At 40.5% G+C, this 13,400-nt stretch overlaps 1 protein-coding gene across 4 annotated transcripts in view; it reads right to left on the reverse strand.

Annotated features, from left to right (window-relative positions):
* The window catches only part of ESR1 (estrogen receptor 1), a 393,295-nt gene that overhangs the window by 36,271 nt on the left and 343,624 nt on the right, over positions 1-13,400 (reverse strand). For all 4 annotated transcript variants that reach the window (XM_040448869.1, XM_040448867.1, XM_040448866.1 and 1 more), the window contains one exon: positions 5,571-5,704. In XM_040448869.1, coding sequence (XP_040304803.1) covers positions 5,571-5,704 — 134 coding nt within the window. The remainder of the gene's footprint in view (positions 1-5,570; positions 5,705-13,400) is intronic.

Raw genomic sequence — 13,400 nt, forward strand, 5'->3', positions numbered from 1 at the left:
AGAAGCAGCTTATCAAAGGGCATCCTTCATCCCCTAAGTGACAGAGTTGCTTGTCTAGAATGCCAGGCCTCTCTAAAGACAAAGTCCACGCCACACCAAGGAAATCAGTGGAGACACAAGTCTTGTTTCAAGCCGCACCAGAAGTTAGTAGCAGGGAAAGACTCTAAGAGTTGAGTAGACTGCCTATAGAATCTAGTCAGCCAGGGAGAAGGAGTTGATGAGCCACTTAATTATGAAGTGGCATTTATCTCAAAATCATAGCAATAGGAAGGCTCCCTGTAGAAGAAGCTTGGCATTACAAAGAACTCAAGAGATAATATAATTAAATCTTCTCCACTGTGACAACGACAGCATAGCATAGCTGACAATGTGTCCATTCACAATCTCAAAGGCCTGTGCCTGTCAGAAACCTTCAACTGAGAATTAATGATCCTCATTGTTTATAGCCAATATGTTTTTAAAATGTTCTTTCCTCTAAATATAGGGACTCTGAGTCATTGTCTTATTTCCCACTTAAAAATATAACTGCTCTAAATAATTGTTTAATAATTAACAGTACAAAGAATTCAGCTCTAGACAGAGCAAATATTCTTTGTGATGAGAGCTGGTTATAATTGATCATGAAGTAAATGCTTGTCTGCCCAGAGCGTGGCCTCTGGTGAACACATATGGAGCAAATGGATGCCATAGCTTCAGTACTGGAGGTTCCATCGAGGCACCAAGATGACAACACTCGCTATATTAACGAAGCAGAACTAGATGACAGACAAGAGAGCGCATCGTTTTTATGTTTATGCTTAAAGTATCCATGCCAATTCAATACTCCATATCCCTTTTTTCTCTAAACGAACACCAGGGTACACACTTTAGAAACGTGGCCATAATTCTTTCTGGTATTTTGTTTTCCTTTTCACCCTGCATTGCTGTTTGCTTTTCTTTTTTTTTTGGTTCTTACCTTTACTCTTCTTTATTACTCCACCAGTGGAAAGGGAAATGGTGTCTGAAGACAGTTGTGATGAAATGATAACCAGTAATACAATATTTCCGTAGCATAAGACATTTCAGGAGGGGCACAGGGGACAGGGGAGCTGGAGTCTGGTGGTCTGTTGGGTGGATAAAGTGACCAGGGCGTGAGGTGTGTGACACTGTTTGGAATTACTGGGGAATATAAAGAACTGTGGTCTGTAACAGGTTCAGAAAAGGGGCATAAAGAATTATTAAGTTGAATGCTGAAGGCCAAACCAAAGATTTATTGTATATTTGTACATATTAGGCTTTGACTTGCAAATTTCTCTGAGTCTTGAAAAACACCCACTGAAAGGGTAGTGATCCAAACAGGAGTGGACTCTGAGGAGTTTGTGGGACTCACATGTGGCAGGGGGAGGGGCATGAGAAGAAACACAGTGAACAGATGAATGAGCTCACTGTGATTTGTCAGTGGCTCACCGCAGAGTTTTCATTAAGGTCAGCCAGTATTAAGGTTCAATTAACAATCAGTTATCACCCATGAGATCAATCTTGCTCTAAAATTTCTCTCAATACAATTAAACAGTACAATTAACCAACTGTCAGGGGAACAGTCTCAGTCTCTATTGTTATTATCACCCTCGAGTCCTTGCATACTTTTTAAGCCTAGCGAGAAACCTTTAAACTAAAGCACTTTATTATATTGAAAAAAAGGCATGGGCTGGCTCCTTTTGAGCCAGAGATTCCCAAGTGATGATGACAGCTGTCACTGATGGAAGTCTACTGTGTTTCAAAAACTGCATTAGACATTGTATATATAGTTTCCTTCTTAGCTCACAGTAGCCCAAGGAAATGGACATTATTTTTCCCATTTAATAGTTTGATATTATCTGGATCTGAAAATGATGATATGTTTCATAATAGTAAAACCAGCATGTGACAGATGGGAAATTTCCACAACGCCCTGGTCATGTCCAGTCAATAAGCATCTATTAAAGCACTAGACGGTATAACATCTGTTAACAGTTCACAGGTTAGAGACTGTGAAGAATGTAAAAAAAAGGACAAATAGCTTATAGGGAAATCAGGATACACATGCATGAAGAACCAATCTAAGTTAAATTTAAAAACTGAAAGAAAAAAATAAGCCAAAAACCTATGACATTCATTTTTGTGTATTTGGCACAAAGTGTCTGAATTATTGAACAAATGAATGAAATCAGTCAACCATTGACCAACTGCTAGGTTGTATGGTGCTGGCTCAACGAACTAAGTCTAGTGAAGGAAAGCTCATTATGGACTTGGGTGGTAGCAAGATTTCCTGAATGAGATGAGGTCTGAGCTGGGCCTGGAAGAATTAAAAACACTGGAATTATCAAGAAGGATTGAAGTCCCACCGGGTAGGGGGAATACAGGAAACAGGCACACATGACCCCTTCCCTGTCCAGGGTCCCCTTCTGCAGCACCAGCCCCGCCTCCCGCCACTGTTCCCTCTCAGCCTTTTTGCCTGAGCTCATCTGCTCCACTCCCTTGTTTGAGTTCTGTTCCAGCTAGTTCTCAGAATGCCTTGAAGCTGGCATTGATTTTGCGAAGGCATCTCTGGATTAACCAGGAACGCCTCTGGCCTTTAGTGGAGAGTGGAAAGATAGTGTTTGTCATATGGATGATTCTAGGCTTTTGTAAGCAAGGTAATAAATTATTCTTAAATCATGATGAGTATCTCCCATTAAATCACGATGAGTATCTCCCATTAAATCACGATGAGTATCTCCCATTAAATCACGATGAGTATCTCCCATTAAATCACGGGGAGTATCTCCCATTAAATCACGGGGAGTATCTCCCATTAAATCACGGTGAGTATCTCCCATTAAATCACGGGGAGTATCTCCCATTCCCAAACAGCTGTGAAGGGGGCTTCCCATGGGAATTCTGACATTTGGGAGACCCTCCTGAGTCTTGCTGGAAGTCATTCCTAGCAGGCCACGGAACAACTTTTCAACTACCCTTGGGCCTCTGCCCCAAAGTCAAGGCCAATGTAAAACACACCCTCTCAGACTTTGGTGACAGGGGCTCAACACAGAACCCGAGGTTCCCCCCCCACACTGAGGTCTTGTTTCCCATCTTCCCACGCAGGTCTCCTGAATCCTGTCCAGCTTCTGTCAAGAGATTCCTGGAACGAACGTCACTTTGTTCTTTATCTCGTGACAAGTGAAGAACTGCCCTGCATCGGAGTCATGAATTGGTTCAGTTTTTCAAAAGCTCCATACCTCCAAATGTGGACTAAGATTGTTAGGACTGTGGTAACCCTCATATGACTGACTGCTTTTTTCACTCTGAAAAATCTCCCAGTACCCTATCATTGTGCTAACGTCGTATCCTCTTTGATTCTGTTTTTCAGGAACAATATGAGACACTTGGAGCTGTGCTCAGCAGCAGAAACTGCTTTTCCAAACATAGCTCACTTCAGGAGTAAAAAGAGTGGTTTCCCTTTTTTACAGGTTGGGAGACAGCTTCTGTTCTGTTACTGCTTGTGAGCCAGCAGTACCGTCCTCGATAGAAAAGACGTGTTGCCGCCCCGATGTCTCAAGAGAAAGACAGCTGTAAACCCTGTCAAAATATAGTGCTTTGTGTTTCCAAAATAGCATTCCAACCCATCAGTGCAAGGAAGCTCACAGAAGATCCTGAGAAATAAGTAGAAGAACCAGGATGGAGTAGGAAAGTTTACCCAGTGGGAGGAGAGTCAGGTGGAGGGGCCAATCCCGCGGTGGGAAATATGTTTTGAGATTCTGGGGCCAGTCTTTAACAAAAGACTTTCTTGTGAGGGCTGACGAGTTTTTTCCTCTGGGATTTAAAACACCTGGGTCTACGAATCCAACATTTCCATAGGAAAAGTCTTGCCTTTTTTATATATATATAATATTAAAAAAAAAAAAAAACCCTGTCATAGGAACAGAACAGTAATGTAGGAAGAGGCTACACAGATTTGAAGGAAATATTTTTGGGTACTAAGATCAGAGCATTTACTTGTGTTGGTTATAGAACTCTGGCTAATTTTCACTTCCTGTCTGGAGTATTATTTCCTGGTAAAAGTGTGGAGGGGGGTGGGGCGGGGGAAGTCCCAGGCCTTGATAGGCCTGTTTCCCCTGAAGTTTCCAGATTGCCCACATGGAAGCATCAGTGTGTGCCAGCCCTCCACTGAAGAAGGAGCAGGTTCAAGACCTGGCGCTGTGCAGACGAGTGGCACTGCTCCCAGAACTGTCGTCCAATAAAGAGCCATTGTGGGATCTGACCCCTTCGATGCGCTGGACAAATGACTCAAATGAAAAGCACAATGCATGTGAGTGGAACCAGAAACTTGAATGGAGTGGTAATCACTTCCTTAGTGTGGATCACATCATTGTTCATGTAACTTCATTCTGTAATTCAGTCCTTGCCTCGTGGAGTAGTACAGATTTTCATTCACCGGTTGATAAGTGGGAATGATTACTGTGGTAGCCATTAAGCGACACAGGGATACAGGTGACTAGCGCTGGTGGGGAAGGGGAGTGGAAAATGGCTAGGGGAGGTGCAAAGGGGTTAGCGTTCATCAGGAAGACACAAAACATCTACATATGTGATCGATACAAACTGCTGTTCAGCTATTGGGAAATTGGAGACTGCATCTGGATTCAAATCAGGCCTAGGGATTAAAAGTAGCTATGGTTTCTATGTGAGAATGAGGTCAGATGCATCAACAGAACCAGGGAAAGGGGTAAAGGTCCAGGCTAAAACTGTGAGGCTGACACCCAATTGTTGAGCTTTGGGTCCTACAGACTGGATGTCTAGTGCTTAAATCCAAATACTGAGGGCCAGAAGGAACAGGGTGCTAAGCCATACTTTCCATCTGGGTGACCTGGAGAATATCTTTACACAACAGCCAACCTTACTGCGAACAAAAACAAAACAAACCAGAAATCCCCTACCCAGATGCTGCTCTCAGCTAAGTTTTCTCAAATGAATCAGTAGGAGGACACAGTTGACTTGGACACCAACAGACCAAATGAGAACTGCTTTTCAGCTGGACCACCTTACCATACTCCACATGCCTCAGTTTTAGGAGCAGGTGTTTCTATCTCTGAGCCAGTTATATTTGTCACCTAATCAGTTTTGACCAGAAACACGGTCAATCCCAAATAAGCCTCTTTCCTTCTTGGATCCTTACTGATATTGGTCACTTGGTCCACTTCTTTTCTGACACATATAGCTATCAACAGATGTATCTACACACCAGTTCCATTTTAATAAAAACACCCACCCTAAAATATGAATAGAAATAATAAAATAAAAACATCCCCAGTATCTGTAAAAGGATGCAAACATTTCAACGAAAAGTCCATTTGATTCAACGTCCAATTTTTGTTCTTCATTCATCGGATTTGACCAGGACAGGCTCCACCTCCCTAAGTGGTCTACAATGACAACAGGTTATTTTAAATGTGCGTCAGTTGTTTCTTTCAAATTATATTATGCCTTGGTAACAGGCAGCCTGTATCTGGCAGAAAATACAAGTAAATCTTTCTTCCAGTAACCCAGCATTAAATTCCCCCATGTTATCAACTAACCAGAATTAAGCAAAATGATGGATTTGAGACACACGAACTCCTCTCCCTGGAGATTCATCATGCGAAATCGAGATGACGTAGCCAGCAACATGTCAAAGATCTCCACCATCCCCTCTACACATTTTCCCTGGTTCCTATGAAGACACAGAAAATAAAAAGAAAAAACAAGTATTAAAGCACAGATAAACTTTCAGATCCATGATAAGGTTCACATTAAAAAAAATCTACTGGCTCCAAATCTGTCACAAAAAACTACAGCCCCTTCTCTTCATGGAGCATGAACATTCATTTGAATTCTAGAAGGCAAAACCAACAAAAAAAGGTTTTCCATCAATGAAACATTTCATTTCAAATTCTTAGAAGAGACATACTGTTCAATTCCAAAATATGCCATGTTAAATACAGAGTTCTTCAAAGAGAACACAGGCAGTAACTTTTCTGACGTCGGCCATAGCAACTGGTTTTCTAGATAGGTCCCCTGAGGCAAGGGAAACAAAAGCAAAAATAAACTAGTGGGACTACATCAAAATAAAAGCTTCTGCGCAGCAAAGGAAACAATCAGCAGAACTAAAGGACAACCTGCTGAATGGGCGAAGATATTTGCAAATGACATATCCAATAAATATAAAGAACTTATAAAATTCAACAACCAAAAAACGAATACAATTAAAAAATGGGTAGAAGACTTGAACAGACATTGCTCCAAAGACATACAGATGACCTATAGACCTGAGAAGATACTAAATAAACATCACTCATCCTCACAGAAATGCAAATCAAAACTACAAGATATCACCTCACACCCATCAGCATAGCTAAAACAAACAACACAGGAAACAATAGATGTTGGTGAGGATGTATAGAAAAAGGAACACTCATGCACTGTTGATGGGACTGCAAACTGGTGCAGCCTCTGTGGGAGCAGTATGGGGGTTCCTCAGTAAGTTAAAAATAGGCCTGCCCTGAGATCTAACAATTGCACTTTTGGGCATTTACCCAAAGAATTCAAAAGCACTAATTCAAAGGGCTATTTGCACCCCTATTTTTATAGCAGCATTACTTACAGTAGCCAAGATATAGAAGCAGCCCAAGCGTCCATCAGTTGATGAATGGATAAAGAAATGGTACATATAAACAATGGAATATTATTCAGCAATGAAAAAGAATGGAATCTAGCCATTTGCAGCAACATGCATGAAGTGACATGAATTATACTGTCATTCCCTCAGTATAATGCTGAGTGAAATAAGTCAGTCAGAGAAAGACAAGTACCATGTGATTTCACACACACGTGGAATTTCAGAAACAAAACAAATAAGCAAAGGGAAAAAAAAGAGACAAACCAAGAAACAGACTCATAACCATAGTGAACAGATGGTTTCCAGAGGGGAGGCGGGTGAGGGGGACGGGTAAAATAGGTGATGGGGATTTAGGAGTGCACTGTCACGATGAGCACTGGGTGATGTACACAAGTGTTGAATCACTATACCATATACCTGAAACTAATGTAACACTCTGCTGACTAATTGGAACTTAAAAAGAATTAAAAAATATTTCTTCAACTTAAGGGTAATCAAAAATGACTAAGATTCGGGTGAATGATTTTTCTAAGTGTTTATTGATTTGCTACTGTATTATAGGCATTGTGATAGTTACGGGAATAAAAGGAGGGCCTCTGCTCTCAATATGCTCATAACCTTAAAATAATATAGTCGGGTCTAACAGCTTGTATAAAGTGCTTTTGAAATACAGGAGAAAGTATAGCTGGGAACTGTGGCTGGATGAGAACCATTTATGTTGCCATAGGTGGCATTTGAGTTGATAGTTTAAGAAATGTAGGCTTTCCTCAACAGGAGTGTGAAACATCACTGGAAGAGAGTCTTAAACATGGAAAGGACGAGCAGAGTGAAGGAACACAGACCAGTGTGCTAGAGGTATGAAAGAGCTAAGAGATTAATCTGGGGAAACAGGAAAAGGTCAGGTGACCAAGGATGTCCTACATTATAAGAAATTTAGGCTTTTTCCCTGTACAACAGAGCCTTGGCATGGAGGGTTTGACATTAGTAGTTGCAACTATTAACTGAGCAAACCTGAAGGTTTGTAATATATAATATTTAAAAAAGAAAGTATTAGTATCTTTTTTATACGGTTGATGCAGAAATTAAATGAGATCGTACATATGACAGGAATCTGTGCATGTTTTTGTTCACAAGCTGGATTTGGGGCATGTTGTCTTTGAGGGGGACAAGAAGAATTTAAAATATCCTACGCTGGGGCACCTGGGTGGCTCAGTGAGTTAAGCGTCCAAATCTTGATTTCGGCTCAGGTCACGATCTCATGGTTTATGAGATCAAGCCCCACTTCAGGTTCTGTGCTGACAGCACAGAGCCTGCTTGGGATTTTCTCTCTCTCTCTCTCTCTCTCTCCCCTGCTTGTGAGCACTCTCTTTCTCTTTCTCTCAAAATAAACATTTGAAAAAATAAAATAAAGTATCCTATGCATATGTAAACATATATTTGTGAAAAAATAATAATATAAAACATGAACAGTAAGCACATTGTCCACCACCTCGTTGTATTTTTTATTAACGTGTTTTGGAGTTCTTCATCAACTGTTTTTAACAGCTGCATAACTGTTTTTAACAGTATATGTTTTTCACTGAACAAAGCACTATCTTTTTTTTTTTTACCACTTCTTTGTTGGTTGACATTTCATTTGACTTCAAGTATTTTGCTATTACAAACATTTCATGCAAAAACTATTCTTATGTTTGTCTTCAGACACAGGTACACATAGCTATAGAAAAATTTCTAGAAGTAGAATTGCTAGATCAGAGGACTCATGCATTTTTAATATTGATAAATAGTTCAATCATGGCTTCCAAAAAGTGTGTACCAACAGGCTTTTGCTAGAAGAATATATCAGTTTAAACTCCTTTTCTGGGAGGTCTGCTCTTATCCTTTGCTGATATTTTTCTGTTAGGTTATTAGTCCTTTTCACATCGATTCTTAAGTGCCCTTTATATCTTATAGTAATTAGCCTTTTGTTCTGTGTATGTTCAATCCTTTTCTAATGGTGTGTCATGTTTTTCTTTTGTTTTATTTTTTCTGGTGTTTTCTTCTGCAAAATATTTAATTATTACATAATTGACTTACCAACCTTGTTTAGAAAAGTAGGTCTTGCTTGAAAATGTCATTTCCCTTTCAATAACATATAAAAAATTATCTTATGTTTCCTTCTAGTACAGCTCCATGTTTTTTAAGTCTTTCATCATCTGGGATTTATTTTTTGCAACAACCATACTTAAGTATAGTCACATGTCATATCATTCACTCATGTGAAGGTGCATCTCGGTAGCACAATTAAGCATCCAACCTTGGCTCAGGTCGTGATCTCACGGTGCATGAGTTGGAGGTCGACATTGGGCTCTGCGTTGACAGCTCAGAGCCTGGTCCAGCTGACTTTGGATTCGGTCTCCCTTTCTCTCTCTATCCCTACCCCACTTGTGCTCTCGCTCTCTCAAAAATAAATTAATAAGCATTAAAAAAAATAAAGTATACAACTCAATTGATTTTATTATATTCACAGAGCTGTGAATTGCTTAGGATTTACTTTGTGTAAGACATGAGACAAAGACTCAGCTTAGTATTTGTCCCAGGCAACTAGTTAGTTTTAACACCATTTATGTGACAAACCATCTCTTTGTATATGAGTTGAAATATGCTAGGCACTTTCAATAAATTCATTTACTTTTTACAACTGCCTTCTAAGGTTATTATTTTTGCCATTGTCCAAATGAGGGAATTGGGACTCAAAACTGTTAAGTCAAACCATACTACCTACCACCAGAAGGAAGAATTCCAACAGTATTTTCTTTGTCTTTCTTTCTTGCTCTACTTTAATTCATTCAAAAAGATTTACTGAGGGCCCATTATACACCAGGCCTTGTGTTAGACATTTGGGTACAGAGAAGAAAGACATGGATCTTGTTCATAAAGGTGTCCCAGGGACAGGGACAAGGGACAAGACAGACAAGGTGTAAGACCATGGAATACATTCCCCCAGAAAAGGTAGAGAAAGAAAGTCTTACGACTAATGGCAGCCCCCTCCCCCAAGTTTAACCCCACCAATACTGAAGAAATGGCCATAGTCTTCTCCAATAAAGGTAAGTGGGGTCTTATGTAAAGTGTATATCATAGTATGTGGTACATCGTAGCAGCTATATTTAATTATTATGATCATATATGCAGATAAATACAGCCACAGATGTTAAGGGAGAGGTTGGCCTTTTTGACTCAAGTATCCAGAAAACAATTACCACAGTGCATGTTGGTTTTACTGCCATATCCGGCTTCGTGGAAGCTCTACCGAAGCAGAGGGGAATCTCTGTGTTGCTAAACAGGGGGATGAGATAGTGGTCACAACCTAAGGGTGACTTGGCCTTAAGGAGGGACAGCACACTAGAAGGGAGTTTTTCTTGTCCTGTAGTCAAAAAAAAATTTTTTTATAAGCAGCACATTTTCTTTCTAGTGAAAAAATAAACAAGGATAGGGGAAAATGTTCGGAGGATGAAGCTTTAAAAATAACAACTCACAGCCAAAATAGAGAAATGTTCCTTTCTCAGTATAAAGTCTCTGTTTACTTAACAGACTGCACACCGGCAGGGGAGGAACTCTCAGTGTGGGAGGGAGCCTGTGCTCACCTGCTGTGAGCAAAAGTTCAGTGCAGAAACTGAGAAAGTGGAGCCCCAGCCGTTCTCTTTCTTCTGGTCCCTTCTCAACAGTCTCCCACATTTTCCCCGCACGATGCTCGTTCTTATCCCCTCCGGCCAGAGTGGACCCCTCTCAGCCTCTTCTTACCGGATATCCTGTCAATTCTAACCAGCAGTTCTCACCTGCCCAGGTCCACTGCTTGCTCTGCACATACCATAGGAACCATAGCCAGAGCCCCAACAAGGACACAGACCCACAGCTGTCAATTCCTTTCTCGTTCTGTGTGTGTGTGTGTGTGTGCGCGTGCGTGCGTGTGTGTGTGTGTGTTCCTATAGAGGATGTGGAGGGAGCAGACATTAAGTATAAAGCATTGAAACATTATGATAAGAAGACCCTGGGGCTGACCTTCCACGCAAACAAAAGTGCTTCTTAACTTTGAGGGCTCCTGGGGGGATATGCAATCCAGTGAAGCTGCAATTTTCTAAGCAGTGCTGTAAGAGTCTTGAAGAACTCGAAGCTGATGCCTCTATAAGAATAAACTCACTGTCCTTTCAATGGGAAAAACTCGCTTGTTTGAAACACTTCAGCGATTCTGCTCTTTGTGTAATAAATTAAAAATATGTGCTTTGATGGCCCTGAAGATGTTTCTGGTATATCACTAGAATGCTGTCCTCTTGGAGATAACTGCCTGGTTGTGTGGCATGCATGAATCTCCATGAGCATTGCTGGCACAGGTGAAAAGGCTGGTGATGTGAGCTAGTGAGCTGATGATGTGTCCCTTTCAGATCAGGTACAAACCTATGTGGACTTTAAAGGTTAGACAGACACCTGTTGTCTGCCGAACACAAAGGAACACTTTATTGTCCACTGAAGTCATTACATGCTGGGGTCAGGGCTTCATTTTCCAAGTCCTGCTGAAATACTGTCTACTAACCTTAAGGAACCAATCACACTAGAGCATTTAACTCAATTTCAGAGGGGACAGATGAATCAATAGCACCAGAAATGGGTGATTATAAGAATCTGGAGGTAAAGTTGCCACAATAAGAGAAAATTAGGCTAAATCCATGAGCTGCTCGTGAGACAGAGAAACACATAGGGTAAGGACCAACATTTATTTTTAAGGGAAACACAACATCAGTCATAAATCAGCAGCAGTTTACCAAGCAGACCAACCCATGACCCCCACTGTGAGATGTGACAACTGTGACAATGAACTCCTCCACCCATTACATCAATCTCTGTTCAGAGCACCTCAGAATCCCCTCGTGGGGAAACCTTGTTCTGTACTTTACCGTCTTTAGATGAGGTCCATCTGCACTTAAGTAGTGGGAGAAGGAACTTGAAAGAACATTTGCTTACGGTATGTCCCGGAAGTTTATCCTTTATAGAAATGAAAGCCTATTTCCACATGCAAAACAAAGAATCCTAATGCATGTAGGCAGATCAAACCTGCACTTGTATATCAGACAAAAGGTTAGTATCCAAAATCTATAAAGAACTTACCAAACTCAACACCTGAGAAACAAATAATCCAGTGAAGAAATGGGCAGAAGACATGAATAGAAAATTTTCCAGAGAAGACATCCAGATGGCCAACAAGCACATGAAAAGATGCTCAATGTCGCTCCTCATCAGGGAAATACAAATCAAACCCACCATGAGATACCACCTCACACTGGTCAGAGTGGCTAAAACAAACAACTCGGGAAACAACAGACGTTGGTGAGGATGTGGAGAAACGGGAACCCTCTTGTACTGTTGGTGGGAATGCAAACTGGTGCTGCCACTCTGGAAAACAGTGTGAAGGTTCCTCAAAAAATTAAAAATAGAATTACCCTATGACCCAGCAATAACACTACTAGGAATTCATCCAAATAATACAGGTGTACTGACTCATAGGGGCACATGTACCCCAATGTTTATAGCAGCACTCTCAACAATAGCCAAATTATGGAAAGAGTCCAAACGTCCATCAACTGATGAATGGATAAAGATGTGGTATAAAGGTATATATACAATTGAATACTAGTTGGCAGTGAGAAAGAATAAAATCTTGCCATTTGCAACAACGTGGAGGGAACTGAAGGGTATTATGCTAAGTGAAATAAGTCAGTCTGAAAAAGATATCATATGTTTTCACTCATATGTAAAATTTGAGAAACTTAACAGCAGACCATGGGAGAAGGGAAGGGGAAAAAGTAGTTTCAAAGAGAGTGAGGAAAGCCTTAAGAGATGCTTAAATACAGAGAACAAACTGAGGGTTGATGGGGGGGAGGGGGAAATAGGCAATGGGCATTGAGGAGGGCACTTGTTGGGATGAGCACTGGGTGTTGTACATAAGCGATGAATCATGGGAATCTATTCCCAAAGCCAAGAGCACAGTGTATACACTATATGTTAGCTAGATTGACAATAAATTATACTTGAAAATGTTAAAAACAATAAACTAATCTTACAAAATGTAGTTACCTCATAGCCTCTCTTTGTATGAGAAGACACTGATGGAAAAAGAAAACCAGGGAGATCAACATAAGACATTTAATTAAGTTGTCCTGCAAACAAAGGGCAATATGAGTAGAAAAAGATTACAAATTAAGGTGCTGTTGAAAATCAATAGTAGTAGGTTTTGTTGTATTTAAAGAGTTTCTATATCTTTGATGCCACAAAATCTCTCAGCATATGCTCTTAAATGCCATGACTCCATAAATATTTGTATGATCAAGAGGATTACATACACAACTCTTTGGCATGTGGAACAAAATGCTGAAGACAGAAAATTATAAGCAATATATCTTGAAAGATGCAAAATGTGAATGGCTGTATCTCACAGCTTATTACTTGAGATGAGGGTGGTTAAGACTTTGGTGTCTGACTGCCAGGGTTCAAATCCTGGTGCATCTGTTTACCAATTATGTGACCTTGAACCGATTACATAAGCTGTGTGCCTGAATGAGCACATAGACAGACTCACCCACATTGGACGTAAGTTGAACAAGAAATAAGTACTCCATTGGGATGTGGTAGCTGTTTGATCCAGCAGGTTTGCCCGTGTGGATCAATAAAGAAATAGTACCGGAAATGAGGCAGTGCCATAAGAAACGTTTGCTCCCTTGGT

Source organism: Herpailurus yagouaroundi, unplaced genomic scaffold (genome assembly GCF_014898765.1).
Source record: "Herpailurus yagouaroundi ecotype Mexico unplaced genomic scaffold, PumYag 198, whole genome shotgun sequence".
NCBI classification, from domain to species: Eukaryota; Metazoa; Chordata; class Mammalia; order Carnivora; family Felidae; genus Herpailurus; species Herpailurus yagouaroundi.